Source organism: Pristiophorus japonicus, chromosome 7 (assembly GCF_044704955.1).
Source record: "Pristiophorus japonicus isolate sPriJap1 chromosome 7, sPriJap1.hap1, whole genome shotgun sequence".
Taxonomy (NCBI): domain Eukaryota; kingdom Metazoa; phylum Chordata; class Chondrichthyes; family Pristiophoridae; genus Pristiophorus; species Pristiophorus japonicus.
This window is the reverse complement of record NC_091983.1, coordinates 199,235,184-199,260,609: the sequence shown is the minus strand read 5'-3', so window position 1 is coordinate 199,260,609 and position 25,426 is coordinate 199,235,184. Positions and strand designations below refer to the sequence as shown.

The 25,426-nt window shown below is 44.4% G+C and overlaps 1 protein-coding gene across 1 annotated transcript in view; it reads left to right on the top strand.

Annotated features, from left to right (window-relative positions):
* Positions 1–25,426, top strand: part of kif6 (kinesin family member 6) — a 768,544-nt gene that overhangs the window by 206,084 nt on the left and 537,034 nt on the right. Inside the window, exon 10 of the mRNA XM_070885702.1 lies at positions 3,445–3,548. Coding sequence (XP_070741803.1) covers positions 3,445–3,548 — 104 coding nt within the window. The remainder of the gene's footprint in view (positions 1–3,444; positions 3,549–25,426) is intronic.

The window sequence follows — 25,426 nt, the reverse complement described above, 5'->3', positions numbered from 1 at the left end:
AACTGGAGGAAATTGCGGCTCATTAATGATTGGATGTCGAACAAGCAGTTTGACAACACAGAGGTAGTGGAGGCGTTGAGAGAGGTGATGGAGAGGTGGAATTGGATGTTGTTGGCATACATGTCGAAGCTGACCCATGTCTGATGATGGTGTTGCCAAGGTATGGCATGTAGATGAGGAAGAGGATGGGGCCATGGACAGATCCTTACAGAACTTTGGAGTTAATGATGCTGGGGCAGGAAGAGGAACCATTGCTGGAGATGCTCTGGCTACAGTTGGATAATTAGCAATCCCATTGTTCTGGACAACGGATGAAGGGCATTGGAGGAGGATAGTATGGTTGACTGTGTCAAAGGCTGCAGAAAAGTCGAGATAATCATAAAAATCTGTATTTTCTTTAGTTATCTACTCATCCACTTAATACATGTGATTCATCAACACTGTGCTCCTCCTTGGATTTGTATCTAAAAATGTGCCACAGTAAACATTTAAAACCCAAATCTTCCTCATGGCACTATTTGAAGAAGAGCAGCAGAGTTCTCCCAGTTTATAGGCCATCATTTATCCCTTAACTAAAACTCTTTAAAAAAAAAAACTGGTTAAAAAGAAAAGTATTGCAAATATTGGAAACAAAATCCCTGATTTTAATCTAACCCACCTGACGAGAATGGGGTGTGTTTGGGTTTTACGCCTGGTTTATACCACGCCCGAGTTTGCGCTCCATTGACTTGGGGCAGGGATTAATTTAGGCGGCTGACCTGACCCTTGGGGAACTCTGAGCCGAACAGGTTAGGTTAAAATCAGAGCTAAAAGCACAAAATACTGCAAACTCTCAGCAGGTCAGATATCATCTATGAAGAGAACAGTCTAGTTAATACCTCGGATGTGGACCCTCTCATCAGAACTGGAAAAATTACAGATGAGCAGTATTACAATTTTTAATTTGTAATTTTTTTCTAGTTCTAATAAGCTGGGGGAGGTTAAAGTTTATTGAGATGGTAAGGTTTCTGGCCAAGTATTAGTGATTTATTTATTATAGATGCAAATGTTAAAAAAAATAAGAGCACATTTACTAACAGCATAGTTAGAGGAGAAAGAATCAGTAAATAAGTCTTCTCATGCATTTGTTCTACCTGACTGCTATTTATAGAGGCCTGAGAGCAGATTATCTGTCCTCTTCTTGACTAATGGCTGGTACTTGGCAGAGAGTGTCAAATGATTGGGATTCAAGTGTAGAGCCTATTCACTTGTTTTATCTTTTGGACTCTCACTTAATCTGGACAATTGCTGAGGTGGGCCTGGTCGAATTCATCAGTTTATTTAAAAACGAACGTTGTATTTGTTGGGAATTACATAGAATCTAACATCCATTTTGTGCACTGAATAAGGTGTCAATCAACTCTTCAGAGATTGCATTAATGTGGTGCAGAATGATCGGACCTGAATTTAATTCCCAACCAACTTGATCAAGTTTTTTGATGTGGTAACAGAGAGGGTTGATGAGGGCAGTGGAGCTGACATTGTGTACATGGACTTCCAAAAGACGTTCGTCAAAGTGTCACATAATAGGCTTGCCAGAAAAGATGAAGTCCATGGAATAGAAGGTACAGTGGCAGGATGGATAAGAAATTGACTAAGTGACAGGAAACAGAGAGTGATGGTGAACGGTTATATTTCGGACTGGAGGAAGGTATACAGTGGTGTTCCACAAGGGTCGGTACTAGGACCACTGCTTTCCTTGATGTATATCAATGACTTGGATGTGGGTGTACAGGGCACAATTTCAAAATTTGCAAATGACACAAAACTTGGAAATATAGTGAACAGTGAGGAGGATAGTGAAAGACTTCCAAGATGACCTAGATAGGCTGGTGGAATGGGCGGACACGTGGCAGATGAAATTTAACTCTGAAAAGTGTGAAGTGATACATTTTGGTAGAAAAAATGAGCGGAAATGTAAACTAAAGGGTACAATCCTAAAGGGGATGCATGAACAGAGAGACCTGGGGGTATATGTGCACAAATCGTTGAAGGTGGCAGGGCAGGTTGAGAAAGTGGTTTAACAAACGCTTTTGGAATCCTGGGCTTAATGACTAGAGGTATAGAGTACAAAGCGTGGAAATTATGATGAACCTGTATAAAACATTGGTTTGGCCTCAACTGGAGTATTGTGTCCAATTCTGGGCACCACACGTTAGGAAGGATGTGAAGGGCTTAGAGAGGGTGCAGAAAATATTTACGAGAATGATTCCAGGGATGAGTGGATAGACTGGAGAAGAAGCTGGGGTTGTTCTCCTTAGAACAGAGAAGATTGAGGGGAGATTTGATAGAGGTGTTCAAAACATGAGGGGTCTGGACAGAGTAGATAGAGAGAAACTTCCCATTGCAGAAGGATCGGGAACCAGAGAACCCAGATTTAAGGTGATTGGCAAAAGAACTGAGGGCGATATAAGAAAAAAAAACTTCTTTACACAGCGAGTGGTTGGGATCTGGAATGCACTGCCTGAAAGGGTGGTGGAGGCAGACTCAATCATTGCTTTCAAAAGGGAGTTGGATAAGTACCTGAAGGAAAAATAATTGCAGGGCTACGGTGAAAGGGCGGGAGAGTGAGACTAGCTGAAGTGCTCTTGCAGAGAGCCAGCACAGGCTTGATGGGCTGAATGGCCGCCTTCAGTTTTGTAACCATTCTATGATTCTTACCCAATGCACGTGCTGGCATCTGTTTTTCATTAACATTAGCAGAAAACCACATCAGGCTTTTTAATAGCCTGATGCGAGTCTCTGACTTTCTACCCTAGATCTGGGCCAAGGAGGTTTGTTTCTGTACTGCTGTGCAATGAGGCAAATTATGCCTGACTACTTCTGCTGAGTTCACTTACAGCAGCCAGCGTAGAAATATTGATCAAGTTAAAAAGGCTCAATTCACATGAAATGACCTCAATAACAGTGAAGCCATGTTTGTATATTTTTTTTAAAACACCATGCTTTATTGATAGTTGTGGGGAAGGGATTGAAAAGGTAAGCAATAAAGTGAGTGTAATAACAGTACCCCACTGCAGGCTAATACATCAATGTGTGTGTCTGTTAAATGAGTCCTGACAGGTGAACAAAATCTTTAGCAACCCGGTTTATGTTTAGTTAATAGGAATTGACTGTACTCGTGGGTCCTCCATACAAGGAATGTAGCTGTCTTGCAGGCCAGGAGAAAAGCAGTGATTTATGATTTCAAACAAGATTTTTATAATGTATATTCTTTTGTAACCTCGAAATAGATTTATTTTGGGAACAGGAATAGAATTTTTATATAAAATATAATTTTAATTTATCTCTTTGCTGATCAAGCCAAAATTTGGCTCAATTCAGAGAAGGCCCAAAAAACACTCCCATCAGGAAACTGATTCCAGCTGTGCTTTTTTTTTTCCTTTTTATTGTTCCCATTTGCAGATGATTCTTCGCTTAAAGAAGGAAATCCAGCAGCTAAAGGATGAGCTGGCCATGGTCACCGGGCAGACAAGGACTGACCACCTCTCGCAGGAAGAAACACAGAAGTATCTATTGCCTTTTTAACTTATTTAACAGTGCGAATTAAAGCCTAGAAATTTAAAATAAATGGATTTATAAACTTTTGTTAAAATAGTGGAGCCAGCAATAACATACAAACACATTAAGCATTCTTCTGCTATTATCACCACCAGTAATTTCTAGGCATAAAACATAATATAAAACCTCCTAAGTTATGGGCTCAATTTTTCCCAATGCAGTTTTTTGGCGTATTTGAAGAGTTACGCCTGTTTTTTTGGAGCCTGACCACGGCAAAAAAAAACTTGAAAGTTTCCCCGTTCTAATTTTGGAAATTGGCGCCGCGCAGCCTGTCCTTTAGCTTTGGGGGGTGGAGCCTAATGGCTGCACCGAAAAAAGGATGCCCCCCCCCCTTCTGCGCATGAGCGGGAAAAAAAATGACGTTTTTTGCGTGACTGGTACGGGCGTGCATGCCCAGTACACCTCAGCCATTTTAAAGAACCAGTTGTGTGTGTGAGCACTTTAATTCTAAGTGGAAAAAATCGGAGCTGCAACATGCAATGCGGCTCAAGGACCAAGAATTTCTCACAGGACGAAGTGAAGACCCTGGTTACTATAATAGAGGTCAGATGGCACAAGCTGGACATCAGCAGAGGTCAAATAAAAGTTTCACCAAAAGAAATGAAGAAACGCTGGAACCAACTTGCACAAGATTACTGTGCAATGGCGACCACCCCGATGTCTGGAAGCCAGTGCAAAAAGAAGTGGCAGGACCTTGGTCAAGCAGTTAGTGTAAGTAATATTTTCATTTACTCACTGGAATTGCAATTGTAAATCTGACCATCTGGATGTCCCATCCAGTCGAAGACATCCTCTCTAAAAAGTTATATTTTCATCTTTGCAGAGGAAGGTGGCACACAACAAAAGAGAGAGAACTCGAACAGGAGGAAGCCCGGCAAATGTGCACCCACTGACACCCTTGGAAGAGAGAGTCGCTTCTTTGATGGGTCCTGTCTGGAGAAAAGCAACCACCACTGCACAAGCTGGCCCATGCTCGAGAGAGAGGGTAAGTCCTGCAAATTCCACAGTCTGGCTTTGCTAAATGTTAAGTACTGCACAGGCTAGCCGTGCTTCGGTTCATGGGGATGTCTCCGTCAGCTACGCTTCAGTTGATGCAATGTGCTATCATTCATCGTGGTCCTTCAAATGAGCCTGCTGCCTGCGCTGTGTGAGCCTACTCATGCCACTTGCCCTCTCGTCTGTTGCTAACCATTTGTCTGTTCTGAAGTATTTTGAAAAACTTGAGGCCAACCCTGACAAGGCTGAAGGAGAGCTCGACAGCGCTCTCCTGAGGTGCAGGATGTAACAGAAATGGTTCAGATGATGGCAATGAGTGGGGAGAGCACTCCTGAACACCATCGGTGGGATGGATGATGGATGGGACTGTCGGGAGAAGTAACAGCCCTCTTACGAGAAATGGGAACACTGTCGGTGAACATGAGGGAGGGAATGCTGCAGTTAGCTGCTGCACTAAGGGTACATGCCCAGACCCCGCGGCGATTGACGGAATCAACTGTCACTCCCAGTCCAATCCCCAAACCAACCTCTGAAGAGGCCTAAGCTGGGCCTTCCACATTACCGCCTGCCCGCGCCCCCCCAACAAGAAATGCGCATTACCCGAGATGCTCGAAAGAATAAGCTTGGTACCAACCCGAGAAACTTGGTCACCAAGACCAAGACCAAGTGCAGCGGGCGATTTTAGAATAAGGTGGAGGAGAGATGGGTGCAGCCTTTGTTTGCTGCTGCTGCTGCTGTTGTTCTCAAATTAAAAGTTTTTTTGTAAGTGATGTAACTTTACAAGTTTAAAAGTTTGTAAGTGATCTTAACTGAATAGTTTAAAGTTTGATACAAAAATACTTTTATTAAAGTTAAGTACAAACAAGTGTTAAAATTTTGAATAAAATATATTTTAAATTATAACTGAATCATTTACATTATTTGTTCCATGAACACAACACAACATTACGGAACAGGTCCAAACAGTAAACATGATTCATTTGGAATAGTTGCCACTGAGCCTTTAGCAGCAAAGCGTTCACGGATGAGCTGCTGGCGCAAGGCTTGAGCAATCGTTAAAGGGGCACAATGGCCTGCCCTCCTCCACCTTTGTGCTCCGGGTTCAGGTAGTTGCATGGCTTCCTCGTCCTGCTCCTCCTCATCATCAGCATCTTCCCATCATCATCAGCCACTCTCACCTCTGGTAGGTCTTCTACGACCAGCTGCTGCTGCCTCATGATGACTAAGGTGTGAAGCATGCAGCAGACAACTGTGAATTGACCGACAATCTCGGGAGTATTGCAAGTAGCCTCCGGAATGGTTCAGGCATCGGAAACGCTGCTTCAAGATGCCAATGGTCCTCTCTATTATCCCGGTTAGCTTCCGTCCTGGTTACGCGTAGAGGCATCATGAGCCAGGTGGCGAGGCCATACCCTTTGTCCTCCAGCAGCCAGCTCTGCCCTTCTGGCTGCTGCTGAAACATGGCAAATATAGTACTTTTGCGTAGGATGAATGCATCATGGGTGCTCCCAGGGTATTTCGCATCAACTTCCATGATGCGATGTATATCATTACAGACGAGTTGCACGTTTATGGAGTGGAAACCTTTTCTGTTCCTGTACATCTCTGAATCTTCCAAAGGTTTTCTCAAGACAATGTGGGTACAATCAATGCAGCCCTGTACCTTGGGGAAGCCAGCAATCCTGGAGAAGCCCACAGCTCTGACACGCATTGCCTGGGCGGTCATGGGGTACTTTATGTAGTCATTCTTCCGGGCATATAGTGCAGCAGTCACCTGCTGAATGCAGATATGTGTTGCATGATGAGAAATGGCGCACACATCCCCAGTTGTGGCTTGGAATGATCCAGATGCATAAAATGAAAGTGCAGCTGTAATCTTTACTTTAACAGACAAAGCAGTCCTCCTGACACTTCTAGGATGTAAGTCTGCTTTTATTAACTCACAGATCTCGGTTACAACTTTGTTGCAGAAACGCAGCCTTCTCTCACAGTCTGCATCTTTCAGGTGCAGGTATGAACGCCTGTCTCAATATACCCAATGTGGGTATGGCCTCCTGCCCATCATCGTACGTGCTTTGAGGTTCCTCATGCGATGACGTCAAATCAATCGTCTCCTCCGCTGCATCATCATGTCGAAGGCTTGCACGAGGTATGGCATTGTCAATATTGCCCCCATAATTAAATTGTAGCTTTGGAACAAGCTCAAAACAGCAGGACAAAACACTCGCATCTCTTTCCTCTCTCTCCAAGGAGCACGCCCAAGTATGGACCACACGCTGGTCTGCGCATGCGCAATAGGCTTACTTGGAACAGGAAGCTCGGCATTCAATGAAGACATTTGAGGCAACAAAGTCGAATGCAATTATTTAATTTTCGATTTTTTTCAAAATACCACCCCACCACCGAACGTCTCCTCACCGGGCTCGAGGGTCGGAGCATCGGCCGGTAGAATCGCTCCCTCACTCGGACACACGGGCTCGGGGCTCGGCTTCCATCCCCCCGGGATTCTTTTGAAGCTGCTGAGGTGGACAGTATTGAGGATTAAAAACAGCTTTTAGAAATTGATAATGTAAAGCCTAAGGGTTTTCATCCCTTATATAAATGGCTGGCCATTTAGTTCGGCTTCCATTCCCCCGGGCTTCTTTTGAAGCCGAGTCCCTGTGTCCAGGCGAGGGAGCGATTCTGCCGACCATCCTCCAACCCTCGAGCCCGGTGAGACGTTCGCATTCGGTGGTGGGGTGCTACTTTGAAAAAAATCGAAAATTAAAGAATTGCATTAGACTTCCAATTTCTCCCTTTTGACTTTGGAAAAAATTAATATTTATGATGCATATTCTGTGCCGCCTTGACTCCCTGCAAAACTTCGGCTAAACAATGGTGTCTTTTGTAATGTGCGTTGCTTTTTCTTAAGGCCCAGAAGGTTTTTTGGGAGTGGTCACATACACCGTTGTAGGAAAATTGTAAGTTGGCCAAATTTGCTTAAATCTGAAAAACTGGCGCAGACATCGGGTTACGCAAAAAATTCGTAACCTAAAAAAAATCATATCTAACTGAATTACGCTGGTGCAGAAACTTTGGGGAAACTTGGAGATTTTTATTTACTCAAAAAAAAACGATGCACGCCAAAAAAACGGCGTAGATAATTGGGCAAAATTGAGCCCATAGTATGCAGAGAACATCACTGATATTGGAATGGCTTGCATTCACATAAAAAAGTGTTCCCTTAATTGGATTTTATAGCTCTCTGGACTGCACTGTAGTGAAATAAGAAACCAAAAAAGCTGGAAAAACACAGCAAGCAGTTAGTGTCTGAAAGAAAAAAGAATTAACCACATTTTGACTGTGACCATTCATTAGAACCAATTTCAGATTTCCTTCATTCATACTGCTATCTCTTTATTGCTGTCCTATCCTGATACAGTGTTGCAAAGTAACAGGCTTCACAGCAAGTCTAATTCACAATTTTCAAATATATATATATCACGATTGGTTTGTTTTGTGTTTGACTGACCGTTTATTTTTGAACTTGAGAAGTCAGATACTTCTAATCCAGGAAGTCCCAGTGACTCTATAAAAAAGGCGCTATTCCGTTCAAGATGGTAGATGGAAAATCTTGAGAGGAACAGTTTAAAGTTCGCAGAAGAGCAACCAAGAAACAGATGAGAAACACTGAAAAGTTGTTACTCTTGAATGAAAACGGAAATATTGTGTGCATTTTGAAAATAAAATGTATAAAAGCTTAGTTTAGTTCTTAGTTACACTCTTACTATTTTATTTACATCACATGGCTCCGGTTGGGGAGGAGTGTAGAATGTTTCAGTATAAGGGGTGTCGCAGTTGTCTGAGGCGGACTGGTTGGGCTGGGTGCTCTTTGCCTTTCCGTCATTGTTCGTAGGTTTATAGGTAACCTTTAAGGCTGCTGACCAAAGGCTCTTTGTCGGCCGGCGTGGACACGATGGGCTGAAATGGCCTCCTTCTGCACTGTAAATTTCTGTGTTTCTATGAGTTAAATAAAAGATGTTGAGTTGTCAATATATATAATAATTTTCATTCTTGGGATGTGGACACCCCTCAGTGGTATGGAGTTGGAATTAACTCATGAGAATGAGCTAAAATATGAGAATCAACGTAACTTAGGGTAAGAAATTTCAAAAAGACCCAAAAACCTATCAATCTCAACATTGACTTCATTAATCCAAATGACACTAACTATAATTATTTTTGAGAATAACATTTTTTTATTAGGGTATTTTCCCCCCTTGTTTGTTCTTCTTGCACCACACACCACTCTGAGCAGATGACTTCCTCCTGGGAAGCTCATAATGCCACACTGTAAGCATCCATAACACAGTGCCTCCATTCAATTTTCTTTCTCTCTAGGAAAAGCCGTGCCTGTCCTTGTAATCTCTCCATCACACAATTAAGTATGGCAGGTGCAAACTCAGATCTTACTTTTTTAACAAGTTGTTCTTGGGATGTGCGTAATATTGGCATGGCGACATTTATTGCCCTGATAATATGGTGATATGATGTGTACTTGAACCGATGCAGTATTTATACTGATGGTGTCCTTATGTCCGTCAGGATGGCCTGTAACTTGAAGACAATGGTATTCCCATGGCCTTTTCTGCCTTTGTTCTTCTAGGTCGCAGAATTTCGGGCCTGGGAGGTGCTATTGAAATAAGCCAGATGATTTGCTGCACTGAATTGTGTAACTAGTAAATACTGCAACCAAAATGCAGGGGTGATGGAAGTCCAGTGGTCCATACATAATTTTATATTGTTCTTAGTTTCTCTTTTATCAGCGCCAATTCATACAAAAAGGAGCCATATTTAAAGTATACTGGAGCAATTTTAACTTTGTGCAATAATGTAAAATGGGAGATGGCGAACTGGCAGCTCCGCTCTCTCTCGATTTTTGGACAAAGTCAAAGTTACCCCTACTGTGTTTGAACTGGAAATTTTAGTGCTACAGGAAAGCAGGCTGTTATTGGCCATGTTCATTTATCCCAAGTTTGGCAGTGAAGCTTGGCAGCATGACTACTCACTCTATTGGGAGCTCTGCATTTAGCAATTATAAATAGGCTAAATTGAGTAAAAGGATTAGCTTTTATTCTGAATGATCTAAGTTTGCAGTGTTTATAACAATCTCATTGTGACTGCTTATTTGACGACTAAGCACCTGTTTCCCATTATAAACATGGCAAGAAGAATGAGAGGTGATCTCATTGCAACATACAAAATTCTTACAGGGCTTGACAGGAGGATGTTTCCCCTGGCTGAGCAGTCTAGAACTAGGGGTCACAATCTCAGAATAAGGGGTCGGCCATTTAGGACTGAGATGAGAAATTTCTTCACTCAGAGGGTGGTGAATCTTTGGAATTCTCTACCCCAGAGGGCTGTGGAGGCTCAGTTGTTGAGTATATTCAAAACCGTGATCGATAGGTTTTTGGATATTAAGGGAATCAAGGGATATGGGGATAGTGCAGGAAAGTGGAGTTGAGGTAGAAGATCAGCCATGATCTTATTGAATGGTGAGCAGGCTCGAGGGATGAAATAGCCTACTCCTGCTCCTATTTCTTATGTAACAGCGAGATCTATACCTGCTATCTAACCTGATTTGCACCTGGCTTGGAAATGCTCATTATTGACCCTGGATGTAAAATAGTTTTCTGTTCTAAGCACTAATATCTTTAATCGCTTTGGGGACACAATTCACCTCCTTTCACTGTAAATAGGAACAAGTAATTAAAAAAAATATTACTTCAAACGTTAATGCTGCTGCAAGAAGTGGTAACAGTAACTTTACAGTAACATCTCGAGATAGGCCATAATCTTCTCTTGCCATATCCCAAATGGGCTATATAGCTTTCTCTGCAGCAGTTGCATTGCTCGACTTGACAATCAAAAATTTACCAAAGAAATAAATAGGATTCGACATTGAAACAGGTCATTTGCCCCAACTATTCGTGAGCATTTACTCTTCATAGAAAAAAGAAAGACATCATGAAAAAGAGATTATCTGATGAATGCATTGCTGTCTGTGGGACCTTGCTGTGCGCAAATTGGCTGCCACATTTCCTACATTACGACAGTGACTACACTTCAAAAGAAAGACTTGTGCCTTTCACAAACTCATAACAGCCAATTAAGTACTTTTGAAGTGCAGTCACTGTTGTAATGTAGGAAACGTGCACACAGCAAGGTCCCAGACAGCAATGCGATCATGACCAGATAATCTCTTTTTTTAGTGATGTTGGTTGAGGGATAAATATTTTCAAGGACACTGGGAAGAAATCCCCTGATCTTCATCAAAAGTCCATGTGAAAAAGCACTTACCTTCTGAAGTTGGCAGTTTCACTGGTGGGTTTCCCGAGCCCTGGGATTCCCGACCGGCAACTCTTAAATTTAAATCAGCCTCCTAATTGTACTGATTGGAGAGGGACACTCATACTGTTTCTTCTTGGGCAGTCCCCGGGAGTCGAGAATGACTTGCGTCCGCACTAATATGAGTTCTAAAATGACTAATGAATCCAATGCGGGATCTACAGACTCTGTCACAGGTGGGACAGGTACAGGTGGTGCTTGAATGGACAAGGGAATGGGGTGCTTGGTTTGTCGTACACACCTTCAGCTGTTTGTTCTTGGCTTCCGTGTGCTCCCGCTGATTTTTCATGTAGTGGCCGCCATTTTTTTAATCCCGCTCTTGTGGTATCCCAGCAGTGACCCACTCACCCAACTATCACTCCACTGCTGCCGATCCGTCATAAGTGCGTCATAAGAGCGCATTCAAAAGCTGCTTTTTTCTGCCGGTGCAGTGAGGCTGTAGTCCTTGCAAAATGGCGGTGCGGCTCCCATTAAAGGGGAGGACCAACTGCCGCTGTTGCCATGTTTTATTTTTGTCGGCCGACTGCCATGTCAGACCGACAATTATTCCCTCTGGTTCAGCAAAGAGGCAGCCTGGCCCCCCCTCTGAAACCCTACCTGGTTGGACCCTAAGTGGACCGAACTTAAACCATCGCGCAGGCTCTCCACCTTTAAGTGAAGGGGGGAGCCGTGATGACGCCATCAGTGCTATGAGTGCAGTGGCCACTCAACTTCCGCCCCTCTAGTATACTCACTGCCGCACTTCTGTCCCCATTATGACCGACTTCCGGTCTGCCGGAAAAAAAAAGCCAAAGAGCGGAATTTCGCTCAAGAGGCCACCACATCTACTGTGCTAGTAAAAACACGCCATTTCCAATGGCGGGCAACTTCGTCCCTGAAGTGTTTGGCACCTTCTTGAATGCTTCTCCTTCACTTTGAGCGGTTTTGGGCCAGGGAATCCCAAGAGTCGGTGGGGATGTTACATTTTTTCAAGGAGTCTTTGAAGATGTTCTGAAGTGTTTACCCTGCCCTCCTGGGACTCGCTTGCCGTGACTGAGCTCTGAGTAGAGTGCTTGTTTCGAGACCCATGTATCAGGCATTTGTACAATATGGCCCGTCCATCGGAGCTGATTGAGCGTGATCAATGCCTCGATGCTGGCCTGAGAGAGGCAGTACAGCACGCTACCGGCTGTCATAAGAACATTCTCCGTTTAAAATTATTTAGTGTCTCCCGTTTGTCATGGGAAGGTTAATATCAAGGCCAAAGAATCAGTAGTTAAGGTTAGTCCTGCCCAAGTATAATCTGAATCCTACACCCAATACCTTGCTATCAATTAGATCATCCTTTGTAGCCATACAGGAATGTTTGACTTTGACAATCTCAAAAACCCTTAACTATTATAAATTGGTCAGGAGATTCTTTAGTTGTATCGGCATGTCTAATAATTGTGATGGATGACATGTTTTATGTCTGATGGTGCAAATAATATTCTCCCTCCTCTAAATTCTAACGTGGCATTGTAGTGCAAATTAGGCAACTGGAATGAGTGACCATTCTCGGACTTTTGCACATAATTTAGCTGACACTTCAATGCAGATCTCGGAGAGTGCTGAATTGTCAACAGTGTGGCAGTTGGATGAGATATTAAACCAAGGTCCAGTCTGTCTGCTCAGTTTGATGTAAAAGATCCCATAAAAGACCAGAGTGTTCTCTAATTGTCCTGGCTACGTTCCTTCCTCAACCAAAACCAGCAAAAATAGATTAACTGGACATTAATTTCTTATGCTGTGTTTGGGACCTTGCTGTGCATAAAGTGGCTGCCATTTGTGCCCACATAACAACTTTAAAAGTAATTATTGGCTGTGAAAAGCTTTGGGATGCCCTGAAGATACCTTAAGGCACTACATAAATGCGTTTTTTTTTCATTCTTTCCCTCTTTCTTTCATTTAACTTGCAGTTTGAACGCTGCTGCTGTTTAAGGAAGGTAATACATTTTGTAGAAAGAATGCTGAATAGATTTGATTGACTGTTGCTTCATAATAGTGTCAGACACACGGAAAAGGATACATCTTCAAGGGAGTTTCTAAGAGAACTACCTTCACAGTTAAAGATCTATGTAGGAATTTTGCAGAAAAACAACAAAGTAGACATTTTGTAAAGATGTGCCAATGAACTCTTAAAGATTGGCCAGCTTACTGTTTATACAATTTGTGTAAATCATGTCCATGAGCACGTGGATGTAAAACACGTCAGCTTGTTTTTAGGCTTAATTGAAGACAGGTTTTCCTGTAAAATAGCAGATAAGGCTGGAAGCTTTGCAAACAGCAAATTCCTCACAATCCTGTAGTTGCAGTGGAGATACTAATGAAATATTGGGCAACGTGGACAGGTGCTAATGACCATATTAAGGTGGAGAATTATGGCTTAAAGGGGCTAATCAGAGGGTACATGACAAAATAATTGGATACAATACTTATCCAGCACTCGGGTCTGGCCATATAACAAATGTATTGTACACAGCTTAAAATATATATTTACTATCATTGCACTGATTCAACAGAAGCTACCACAACACTGCTATGAAGTAGACATCAGCCAGAAAATACTATTTTTATTCTTCGGGGTAAATATATTTTCCAACAAGTCTTTAAGTGATTTCCTTGGATACAAATAGAAATGAATACAAATAAAAATGCTTAGTACATAGATTAGATAAACAAAAATAGGAATAGAACTAGATTTCCAATGCATTGGTGTGATGTGGGGTGATAGTAAATGTTACTCTGAAGGCAACGACAAAAAGAGTCAGGGCTGAAATTGAACCCGTCAGGAACAGGGCGCGCTTATCGTTTCAGCTGTTTTCACCTCCGTAATGGATGCGGTGGCCTCTTGCGCGAAATTCAGCACTTTGTCTTTTTTTTTCCAGCGGGGTGGAAGTCTGTCAAACTGGGAGCGGAAATGGGGGGCGGGTGGAGTGTCCGCCGTTGTCAGGTGTCGGCGTAGCGCTGATGACATCATCATGCTGATGCGTCACCTCGTCTCTCCTCTTCACTTAAAGGGGAGAGCCGCTGCGAGCTCTGCGATTAGTTTCGTTACTTCCACTGAGCCACCAGGGAGGGTTTCGGCCAGGCCAGTGGACATAATTGTCGGCCCGACCTGGCAGTCTGCCGACAAAATAAAATAAGATGGTGGCTGCGCCCTCCCCTTTAATGGTGGCCACGCCACTATTTTGCAGACAGTACACCGACAGAAAAAGCTGTGGGTGGCAATGAGCAGCGGGCTGAAGATTTTTCCAGGTAAATTTTGCATAGGGGTGGGAGATCGGTGGTGCGCGCTTTGATGACACACTTAGCAGGGTTGGCCAGCAGCGGGGTGGAAGTGGGGACCGCCGGAAAAACCACCGAGGTGAATTTCACGAACGGTGGCCGTTCGACAACAATTCGGTGGCTATTCGACAATGCCGCGTGGCCGCCTCTTTCTGGTGGTATCAGGCCTTATCGTGAATCTGAATTTTGGCATCCAGATCTTTAATTGGCATCATAGCTGCGACCAATTGGGATCATTTTGCATGGTTAGTGCCAGGCCTCCTGTTGGCAATGTGGTTGCTAAGCTAACATTTCCTTACCGTAATTTTTGGCAGTGCACAAAATAAAGCAAGACCTTCATTGGGGTTTAAGTATTGAGATTGCGAGGAATAGAAATAATTCTGCAAATCACTCATTATTAGTCTCAAAGGTTGATCAAGCAGGTATTATGTTTTTTTCCTGCATTACCCAAGTGCTGCTGTTAATGTGCTTTCGATAAAATATCAAAAGCATTTAAAAGTCATTATCTGGACGGACATTCGGAAGATGCACACATGCTGACAGGTTTTGGTGGGGCCCATCAGATCAAAAGTCCATTACATTGTATTTTCTGGCTGATGTCCACATTATAGCGATGTTGTAGTAGCTTCTGTTGAATCAATCCAATGATAGTGGATATATTTTTAAGCTGTGTACACTACATGGAATGAACAAATAAAAGGAAAATACATAGCATCTGAGAAAAAATAAAGACCATTAATGATTGGGACTCTTCATCAAAAGACTGATTTCTGATGAAGAGTCACACCAAATGCTTTCTAATACTGAGCAAATGATTGCGTATTTTCAGCATTTTCAGTTTTAGATTGCAAGCATTGGTTTTGTTTTATTTCTGCAATATGGAATGACTCCTATCAGATGCTTCACTGAATTCTTTGGTCTTTTAAAACAAAATATTTAGTTAGTTCAAATTTGGACTCTTGATACACCATTTGTACATCTCTAACTCAGCAACTAGATTTTATTGCATTATTGAAAAGCACATAGTTCTCTTTATTGTGCGCTCACGTTCCAGGTCCCTCAAATAATTCATAATACAAATGAGCTCCACGTTGTGTGTTGCATTGTTGGTTTTCTGGCTTAGATCTCTTTGTGTGACTGACTGCCCAGTACTTCGAGCTGGTATGATGGTGATGCTGATTTATTTATGTGGCTGACTAATATCCGGAGCTAGTATGATGGCACAGATCTATTCATGTATTAACTCACAGTCCACTGATACCCAGAGCTGGAATCATAATGGAGACCAATTCTTGTGTGATGGCCCACTAATAGCCAGAATGGAATTTTTTTCACATATTTGTTATTGGGACATGGGTGACAATGGCAAGGCAGTATTTATTACCTAGTTCTAGTTGCCCATGAGCGAGACTGGAATCACCTGTAGGCTGAACCATGTGGATGTGGCAGATCCCTGAAGTTGGATTTTAATGGCACAAATTGCCAGATTTATTACATTCACAGAATCATAAAAATTTACAGCACGGAAGAAGGCCATTTCCGCCCATAGTGTCCGCATGGCTGACGAAGAGCTATCCAGCCTAATCCCACTTTCCAGTTCTACGGCCTTGTAGGTTACGGTACTTCAACTGCACATCCAAGTATTTTTTATATGCGGTGAGGGTTTCTGCCTCTACCACCCTTTCAGGCAGTGAGTTCCAGACCCAACCACCCTCTGGCTGAAAACTTTCCACTCAAATCCCCTTTAAACCTCCTACCAATTATTTTCAATCTATGCCCCCTGATTGTTGACTCTTCTGCAAGGGGAAATAAGTCCGTCCTATCCACTCTATCTAGGCCCCTCATAATTTTATACACCTCAGTAACGTCTCCCTTCAGCCTCCTCTGTCCCAAAGAAAACAAACCCAGCCTATCCAATCTTTCCTCATAGCTAACATTTTCTAGGCAACATCTTTGTAACTCTCCTCTGTACTCGAGAGCAATCACATCTTTCCTGTAATGTGATGACCAGAACTGCAAGCAGTACTCTAGCTGTGGCCTAACTAGTGTTTTATACAGTTCAAGCATAACCTCCCTTCTCTTGTATTCTATGCCTTGGCTAATAAAGGCAAGTATTCCGAATGCCTTCTTAACCACCTTATCTACCTGGCCTGCTACCTTCAGAGATCTATGGACATGCATTCCAAGGTCCCTTTGTTCCTCTACACTTTTCAGTGTCGTACCATTTAATGTGTATTCCCTTGTCTTGTTAGCCCTCCCCAAATGCATTATCTCACACTTCTCTGGATTGAATTCCATTTGGCACTGTTCTGCCCACCTGACCAGTTCATTGCTATCTTCTTGCATTAATAACCACACAGCCAATTTTTATATCACCTGCAAACTTCTTAATCATACCCCCTACATTCAAGTTAAATCATTGATATGTACCACAAAAAGTAAGGGACCTGGTACTGTGCCCTATGGATCCTCACTAGAAACAGCCTTCCAGTCACACAAACACCCATCTACCATTACCCTTTGTTTCCTGCCTCTGAGCCAATTTTGGATCCAACTTGCCACTTTGCCTTGGATCCCATGGGCTTTTACTTTCATGACCAATCTGCCATGTAGGACCTTAACAAAAGACTTGCTAAAATCCATATACACTACATCAAATGCACTACCCTCATTGCACTCACTTGTTACCTCCTCAAAAAATTCAATCAAGTTAGTCAGACATGACCTTCCCTTAACAAATCCATGCTGACTGTCCTTGATTAATCTGTGTCTTTCTAAATGAAGATTTATCCTGTCCCTCAGAATTTTTTCCAATAATTTTCTCACCACCAAGGTTAGCCTGACTGGCCTATAATTACTTGGTCTATCCCTTTTTCCCTTTTTAAACAAGGGTGCAACGTTAGCAGTGCTCCAGTCCTCCGGCACTACACCTGTAGCCAGAGATGATTGGAAAATGATGGTGAGAGCCTCTGCTATTTCCTCTTTTGCTTCTCTTAACAGCCTGGGATACATTTCATCCGGGCCTGGGGATTTATCCACTTTCAAAGATGCTAAACCCCTTAATACTTCCTCTCTTACTATTTATTTTGTCTTATATTTCACACTCCTCCTCCCTGATTGCAAAGTCTGCATCGCCCCTCTCTTTTGTGAAAACAGACACAAAGTATTCATTAAGAACCATACCCACGACTTCCGCCTTCACACGCAGATCACCTTCGTGGTTTCTAATGGGCCTTACTCTTTAGTTAGCCTCTTGTTCTTTATATTTGTAAAACATCTTTAGGTTTTTCTTGATTTTACTTGCCAAAATTGTTTCATTCATGTTCTCTCTTTGCTTTCCTAATTTTCTTTTTAATTTCACCCCTGCACTTTCTATGTTCCTCGAGGGTTTCTGCAGTATTGACCCCTCAGTATCCATCGTAAGCCTCCCTTTTATTCTTTATCCTACCCTGAATGCCCCTTAACATCCAGGGGGCTCTAGATTTGTTAGTCCCGCCCTTTTCCTTTCAGGGTACATACTTGCCCTGAACCCACAGGATCTCCTCCTTGAATGCACCACTGCTGTGACACTGATTTACCTTCAAGTAGCTGTTTCCAGTCCACTTTGGCGAAATGCCATCTCAACTTAGCAAAATTGGCTTTTCCCCAATTGAGAACTGTTATTCCTGATCTATCATTGTCCTTTTCCGTAACTACCCAAAATCTAACTGAATTATGATCACTAGCACCAAAATGCTCTCCCACTGATACCCCTTCCAACTGCTCAGCTTCATTCACAAAAATTAAATCCAGAACCATCCCCTCCCTTGTTGAGCTTGCTACATACTGGCTAAAAGAGTTCTGCTGAATGCATTTTAGGAATTCCGCACCCTCTATACCTTTCACACTAATTCTAACCTCTACTATAGTTTTTGCACTTCTCAGAAATTTGCCTGCATATTTGCTCTTCTATCTCCCTCTGAATGTTTGGAGGTCTATAGTACACTCCCAGTAGTGTGATCGTCCTCCTTTGTTCTTCAATTCAACCCATATGGCCTCATTTGCTGATCGTTCTAACCTAACATATCCCTCCTCACAGCTATAATTGTTTCTTTAATCAATACTGCGACCCCCATTCCTTTTTTATCCCCCTCTCTATCCCGTCTGAAAACCCTGTGACCAGGAATGTTGAGCTGCTATATCTGCCCTTCTTTCAGCCGTGTCTCAGCAATAGCTATAATATCATACTCCCACATGTCTATCTGTGCTCTCAGCTCATCTGCCTTATTCCCTAGACTCCTTGCATTGAAGTATACCATTTAGCATTGCCAAGCTCCCTTGCTGCCTATTTTCTAGCCTATGTTTCCGCTGCCTTTCAAATTCACTTTCTACTTTTCTGCTTTTCTATTCCAGCTTTGCTTCACTCCCTTCTGAATCTATTCTCAGGTTCCCATCCCCCTGCCAAGCTAGTTTAAACCCTCCCGAACAGCACTAGCAAACCCCCATGTGAGGATATTGGTTCCGGCTCTGTTGAGGTGCAACCTGTCCGGCTTATACAGGTCCCACCTCCCCCAGAAACGGTCCAAATACCTCTGGAATCTAAAGCTTTCCCTGCTGCACCATCTCTCCAGCCATGCATTCATCTGCTCTATCCTCCTAGCACTCTGTACTCACTAGCACGTGGCACCAGGAGTAATCCAGAGATTACTACATTTGATGTCCTGTTTATTAATCTCTCTCCTAACTTCCTAAAATCTACCTGCAGGACATCATCCCTCGTTCTACCCATGTCATTGGTACTGATATGGAACAAGACCTCTGGTGTTCACCCTCTCCCTGCAGAATGTCCTGCAGCCGCTCAGTGACATCCTTGACCCTGGCACCAGGGAGGCAACATACCATCCTGGAGTCACATCTGTGGCCACAGAAACACCTGTCTGCTCCCCTGACTATTGAATCCCCTACCACTATTGCTCTTCCACTCTTCTTCCTCCACCCCTGTGCAACTGAACCACCCGTAGTGCCATGGACTTGGCTCTGGCTGCACGCCCCAGAGGAGCCATTGCCCTCACCAGTACTTTGAACAGAATACTGGTTGGCAACGAGGTAACAAGAACCTTCGCATGCAAAAATGAACACAATTGGAATTCTGCAGAGATTCGTGGAGGGAGAAGATTGAGCAGATTTTATAGCCCGCTTGAACCAGTACTTCATGACCAACAAAATGGAGAAAGAGGCAGATGCAATTCGGCGCCGGGCGGTCCTCCTCACGGTTTGCGGTCCGATAATCTGTGGACTCATAAAGAATCTCCTCTCGCCCTTAAGTCCAATGGACAAGGACTATGAAACATTGTGTGCTCTGGTACGTGACTATTGTGTTCCTAACACAGATGAGACTGCACACAGGGAGGTTTTGAGCCTTTAGGCAATAACACATGTAGGGGTTCTAAGAGGGTGCTTAACCCCGGTAGGAAGTTACCAAAATAGTTGAGGAGTCCCAGAAACGACCGCAGCTCCGTGACGTTCTGTGGCCTGGGCGCGTCCCTGATAGCCTCTGTCTTGGCGTCTGTGGGCCGAATGCCGTCCGCCGCGATCTTTCGCCCCCAAAACTCTACTTCTCTTGCCATGAAGACGCATTTCGATCTCTTCAGCCTCAGCCCTACGCGATCTAGTCACTGGAGGACCTCATCCCGGTTTTGTAGGTGCTCGACGGTGTCCCGACCCATGACCAATATGTCGTCCTGAAAAACCACCGTGCGTGGTACCGACTTGAATAGGCTCTCCATGTTTTTCTGGAAGATCGCTGCAGCCGACCGAATTCCAAACGGGCATCTGTTGTAGATGAACAGCCCCTTGTACATGTTGATGCAGGTGAGGCCCTTCGAAGTCTCCTCCAGCTCCTGCGTCATGTAGGCCGAAGTCCGGTCGAGCCTGGTGAACGTCTTGCCTCCTGCCAGCGTTGCAAATGGGTCGTCTGCTTAAGTAGCGGGTATTGGTCCTGTAGCGAGAAACGATTAATAGTTACTTTATAATCGCCGCAAATCCTGACCGTGCCATCACTTTTGAGTACTGGAACAATCGGGCTGGCCCACTCGCTGACTTCCAGCTCGATTTCCACTCTCTACCTCATCATGTGAGGTACCGCTCGCACCTTGTGGTGAATGGGTCGTGCCTCTGGGACCAAGTGGATCCGCACCTTCGCCCCGGAAAAGTTTCCAATGCCTGGCTCAAAAAGGGAAGGAAATTTGTTAAGAATCTGGGTATATGAGGCCTCATCGACATGTGATAGCGCTTGGATGTCATCCCAGTTCCAACGGATTTTGCCCAGCCAGCTCCTTCCAAGTAGTGTGGGGCCATCGTCCGGGACAATCCAGAATGGCAGTTCGTGCATCATGCCCTCGTAGGTGACCTTGACCATGGTGCTGCCCAGGACAGTGATAAGCTCTTTGGTGCGCGTTCTCAGTTTCTTGTGGATGGGGCTCAGGGCTGGTCTGAATGCCTTGTTGCACCGCAGTCTCTCAAACATCTTTTTACTCATGATGGATTGGCTAGCGCCAGTCTCCAGTTCCAAGGCTACGGGTAAGCCATTCAATTTTACGTTTAGCATTATAGGTGGACATTTCGTCGAAAATGTGTGTACTTCAGCATCTGCCTCCTCTCTTTGAGGCTCGAAATTGCTTTGATCCACCATGGACCGATCTTCCTCTGCCATGTGGTGGTTAGCAGGTTTTGCAAAGCTTGCTGCTCGTCTGCAAGCTCGTTGGAGGTGCCCCATTGTTCCACCGCTCTTGCAAACATACCCTTTGAAGCGGCATGAATAGGCTGAATGGAAGCCTCCACAACACCAACCAGGTGTGAATTGCCTTGCATTCATCCTTTGTTGGGGTCTCTGAGTCATCTGGGTCACCTGAGGCCTACTGGCAGTTGCAGACTCGTGGTTTCTGCCCTGTACATTTCTGCTCACAACCACAGTTCCAGTTAATTTATGAACATTGCTAGCACTTGTGTGCTGAGAGATTTGTTTGGTGTTATCACTGGTGGACATAAATGCCTGTGCTATCGCAATGGCCTTACTGAGGGTTGGTGTCTCTACAGTCAAACGTTTTCGTAGGATGGTCTCGTGGCCAATGCCCAGTACAAAAAAAGTCTCTGAGCATCTGTTCCAGGTAGCTATCAAACTCACATTGTCCTGCAAGTCTCCTTAGCTCGGCGACGTAGCTTGTCACTTCCTGACCTTCAGATCGCTGGCACGTGTTGAACCGATTCCTCGCCATCAGCACGCTCTCCCTCAGGTTAAGATGCTCCCGAACCAGTGTACACAGCTCCTCATATGACTTATCTGTGAGTTTCACCGGAGCCAGAAGATTCTTCATGAGGCTGTAGGTCAGTGCCCCGCAGACCGTGAGGAGGACCGCTCTCCTTTTTGCAGCGCTTCCTTCTCCGTCCAGCTCGTTGGCTACAAAGTACTTGTCTAGCCGTTTGACATAGGCTTCCCAGTCCTCACCCTCAGAGAACTTCTCCAGGATGCCCACAGTTTGCTGCATCTTTGCGTTGGATTCGTATACTCGTCGCCAGTTATTGTGTTTAACACAGGTGAGACTGCTCACAGGGAGGTTAAAGTAACAGTGACCTCAGTCTTTATTAAGACACTCCAGAGTGAGGAACAGGCCTTAGGGGCCAGCTTATGTACAGTGCTCCCAAGAGATGCTGAGATCCCTTGGGACTACAGGGGATGCGCTCCCTGGTAGCGGAACATGGGAGTGCATGCTTTACAGATACACAACAGTGACCATCTCAAACTAGATGAAGGCATCATTATCTCAAGATATCGATTCTATACGCACGTTCGTTCTGAGGGCCAGGACGTATCGGAATTCGTTGCCGACCTAAGTCGTCTAGCTGGACCGTGTAAGTTTGAAACTGCGTTGGCAAACATGCTGCGGGACTTCTTTGTAATCGGCATCAATCGCGAGGTGTTTCCTGCGTGAGCTACTGGCGGTGGAGACGTTGGATTTGAGCAAGGCCATCACGATCGCCCAATCATGCATGACGACGGACAAAAGCTTAAAGCAGATATCATTGAAAAATCGGAACTCAGCAAGTACTGTAAACAAGATAGTATCGTCGGTTGGCAGAGCTGCACACGGCAGGGCCTACCCGACTGCGTACGCGAAACCTGTGGCTGCTCAAAGTCCGCCAATGGGAATGAATTCGATATCACTGTGTTGGCGTTGTGGGGGAAATCATCGGCATCATCCGTGTCGGTTTAAACAATATATTTGTAAATGCTGTTCGAGTGGGGCATATCCAGCGCATGTGTCCACAACTGAGCAAGTGTGCTGCAACATACCATGTGGAGGATGATGACCAGTCTAGTGCGGATCCGGATATGCAATCCGAGATACCAGAGGAGGAAGTGTATGGACTGTATTCGTTCCTAACAAAGAGCAAACCGATAATGATTAATGTAAAACTTAACGGTATCGATGGAATTAGACATGGGTGCGAGTCAATCAATAATGAGCCAGGGGACATTCGACAGGCTGTGGGATACTAAGGCTGTGAGGCCTAAGCTGAGTCCAGTCAATGCCAAGTTGCGTATGAACACTAAAGAACTCATAACGGTGATTGACAGTGCAGTAATCAAGGTGTGGTATGATGGTGTGGTTCACAATTTACCGTTATGAATTGTTCCAGGCAATGGTCCAACGCTGTTCGGCAGGAACTGATTCGAAAAAATCAAATGGAACTGGGACAAGATCAAAGCGTTGCCATCGGAGGAGAATACTCCATGTACTCAAGTGCTGAGCAAGTTTCCCTCGCTGTTTGAACCAGGCATCGGCAATTTCAAGGGAGCCAAGGTGCAGATCTACGTTGACTCGGATGCAAGACCCGTCCATCATAAAGCTCGGGCCGTTCCGTATACGATGAGGGAGAAAGTCAAAATCGAACTGGACAGACTCCAGCGTGAAGGGATCATATCACCAGTCGAATTTAACAAATGGGCCAGCCCCATTGTTCCCATGTTGAAAAGTGATGGCACTGTCAGGATTTGTGGAGACTACAAGGTTACAATCAACCGAGTTTCGAAACAGGATCAATACCCGTTACCGAAGGCTGATGATGTGCTTGCAACGCTAGCCGGGGGGGAAGTCGTTCACAAAACTGGATCTGACATTGGTCTACATGACACGGGAGCTGGTCGACACGTCGAAGAAACTTACGTGCATCAACACTCCTAAAGGACTGTTTATCTACAACTGGTGCCCTTTTGGAATTCGCTCGCCTGCAGCCATATTTCAGAGAAACATGGAGAGTCTACTAAAGTCCGTCCCCAGAACCATCATGTTCCAAGGTGACATACTGATCACAGGTCGTGACTCCGCCGAACATCTGAACAACCTAGAAGAGGCTCTACATCGTCTGGACAAAGTGGGACTCAGACTGAAATGCTCGAAGTGAGTCTTCATGGCACCGGAAGTCGAATTCCTGGGGAGGAAAATTACTGCTGATGGTACTAGGCCTACGGACTCGAAAACCGAGGCCATCTAAAATGCACCCAAGCCTCAGAATGTGACAGAGCTGCGTTCGTTCCTTGGTCTACTCAACTACTTTGGTAATTTCTTACCTAGATTGAGCACCTTATTAGAGCCACTGCACATGCTGCTAAGAAAAGGCGACAACTGGGTTTGGGGTGCGTCTCAAGATAGAGCTTTTGAGAAAGCTACTAATCTGCTTTGCTCTAACAAGCTGCTGGTACATTATGATCCGTGTAAGCGTCTAGTATTGGCCTGTGATGCTTCGTCATATCGAGTTGGTTGCGTGCTCCAACAAGCTAATGAGTCGGGCAAATTCCAACTTGTTGCATATGCTTCAAAAAGTTTGTCAAAGGCGGAAAAAGCCTACAGCATGGTAGAGAAAGAAGCACTATCCTGTGTGTGTGAGGTTAAAAAGATGCATCGGTACCTGTTGGTGTTCGGTTTGAATTGGAAACCGATCACAAGCCACTCATTTCATTGTTTTCGGAAAACAAAGGTATCAATATCAATGTATCGTTCCGCATCCAGAGGTGGGCGCCGACATTATCTGCCTATGATTATGTCATTCTCCATAGACCTGGCACTGAGAATTGTGCCGATGCATTGAGCCGTCTGCCGTTGCCCACACTGGAGGTGGAAACGCCACAACCGGCAGACCTACTGTTAGCCATGGATGCTTTTGAAAGTGAAGGAACCCCTGTCACGGCCCATCAAGTTAAGAGCTAGATCAGCCAGGATCCGATATCGGTGGTAAAACGTTGTATCCTTAGTGGTGATTGGTCTGCCATACCCAAGCAAATGTGTGAGGAGACCAAACCTTTACATCCGTCGCAAAGACGAACTATCCATTCAATCAGATTGTATACTATGGGGTAATTGTGTTGTTATGCCCATGAAAGGCAGAGAGAAATTTGTGCATGATCTACATAGCACGCATCCCGGTATTGTCATGATGAAAGCCATTGCTAGATCTCATGTATGGTGGCCTGGAATTGACTGATCTGGAATCATGTGTGCATCAGTGTAACACTTGCATGTAGCTTAGTAAAGCACCAGTGAAATCACCGCTGAGTCTGTGGTCGTGGCCATCTAAACTATGGTCCAGGATCTACGTTGACTTTGCAGGTCCCTTCTTGGGAAAGATGTTCTTAGTTGTTGTGGATGCTTATTCCAAGTGGATCGAGTGTACAATCATGTCATCCAGCACATCCACAGCTACCATTGAGAGCCTTCGTGTCATGTTTGCTACGCATGGTCTGCCTGACATTGTTGTAAGCGACAACGGATCTTGCTTCACCAGTATGGAGTTTCAAGAGTTCGTGAAATTCAATGGTATCAAACATGTGAGGTCAGCACCATTCAAATCCGCATCCAATGGACAAGCAGAGCGTGCGGTCCAAACCATCAAGCAGAGTATGAAACGTGTAACTCAAGGTTCACTGCAAACTCGCTTGTCATGCATATTGCTTAGTTGCAGGACAAGACCCCATATGCTTATCGGGGTCTCCCCTGCTGAACTATTGATGAAGAGAGGTCTCAAGACCAGGCTCTCTTGTTCACCCTGACTTGAATAATCGTGTCGAATACAGACATCAAAGTCAGCAAAGGTATCATGATCG